This window comes from Apteryx rowi, unplaced genomic scaffold (genome assembly GCF_003343035.1).
Source record: "Apteryx rowi isolate R43461 unplaced genomic scaffold, aptRow1 scaffold_657, whole genome shotgun sequence".
In the NCBI taxonomy this organism is placed as follows: Eukaryota; Metazoa; Chordata; class Aves; order Apterygiformes; family Apterygidae; genus Apteryx; species Apteryx rowi.
The window spans coordinates 422,827-423,894 of record NW_020450935.1 but is presented as its reverse complement, the minus strand read 5'-3'; the positions used below and the strand labels follow the sequence as shown (position 1 = coordinate 423,894).

General features: G+C 71.1%; 1 protein-coding gene across 1 annotated transcript in view; it reads left to right on the top strand.

Moving 5' to 3' along the window:
• Positions 1–1,068, top strand: part of LOC112975225 (formin-like protein 3) — a 16,712-nt gene that overhangs the window by 11,265 nt on the left and 4,379 nt on the right. Inside the window, exons 11-12 of the mRNA XM_026084990.1 lie at positions 231–647; positions 737–939. Of these exons, the coding sequence (XP_025940775.1) occupies positions 231–647; positions 737–939 (620 nt within the window). The remainder of the gene's footprint in view (positions 1–230; positions 648–736; positions 940–1,068) is intronic.

The following is a 1,068-nucleotide window of genomic DNA, read 5'->3' as shown; positions in this document are numbered from 1 at the left end:
ACCCCAAAATGTGGATCCCAAAACTGGGGCATCCCTGGAGCTGGGGACCCCAAAATGTGGGTCCCAAAACTGGGGCATCCCTGGAGCTGGGGCATCCCTGGGGCTGGGGACCCTGAAAGGATGGGTCCCAAAACTGGGGTGTCCCCAGAGCTGGGACATCCCCGGGGCTGAGGACCCTGAAAGGTGGGTCCCAAAACCGGCCCCCCCCCCCCTCTCTTCTCCCTCCGCAGGCAAGTGCCCGCCGGCCCCGCCGCTGCCCGGCGCTTCGCCCTCCATCGCCCTCACCGTGGGGCTCTCGGGTAGGAGCAGAGGGGACGGGGACAGGGACAGGGACGGGGGCCCGTGCAAGGGTCGCACGGGTGGGAGGGTTGGGATGGCCGAGGGGAGGGTGCCCAGGGGACGGCGACGGTGCAGGGACCCGCGTGCGGGGCAGGGGCGAGCGCGGGACGCGTCCCATCCCGTCCCCCGTCCCCCTCCTTCCGCCCCCGGCGCGGGCTGAGCCGGCTCCGGCCCCGCTCCCAGCCATCCGGATCAAGAAGCCCATCAAGACCAAGTTCCGCCTGCCCGTCTTCAACTGGACGGCGCTGAAGCCCAACCAGATCAGCGGGACGGTGTTCAGCGAGCTGGACGACGAGCGGGTGCTGGAGGTGAGCGCGGGGCCCCGGAGCCGGAGCCGGGGCCGGGGTGGGCGGCCGGGCGCCGCCGGCTCTGAGCCGCGTCTCTCCCCCCCACCCAGGACCTCGACCTGGAGCGCTTYGAGGAGCTCTTCAAGACCAAGGCGCAGGGACCGGCCCTCGACCTCGTCTGCGCCAAGAACAAGGCGTCGCACAAGGCCGCCAGCAAGGTGACGCTGCTCGAGGCCAACCGGGCCAAGAACCTGGCCATCACCCTGCGCAAGGCGGGCCGCAGCGCCGAGGAGATCTGCAGGGCCATCCACACGTGGGTGCCCCCGGACGGGGGGAAATGGGGTGCAGCGGGGCCGGGTGGGCTGCAACAGGGGAAACTGGGGTGCAGTGGGGCTGGATGAGGTGGAATGGGGGCAACTGGGGTGCAGCAGGGCTGGATGGG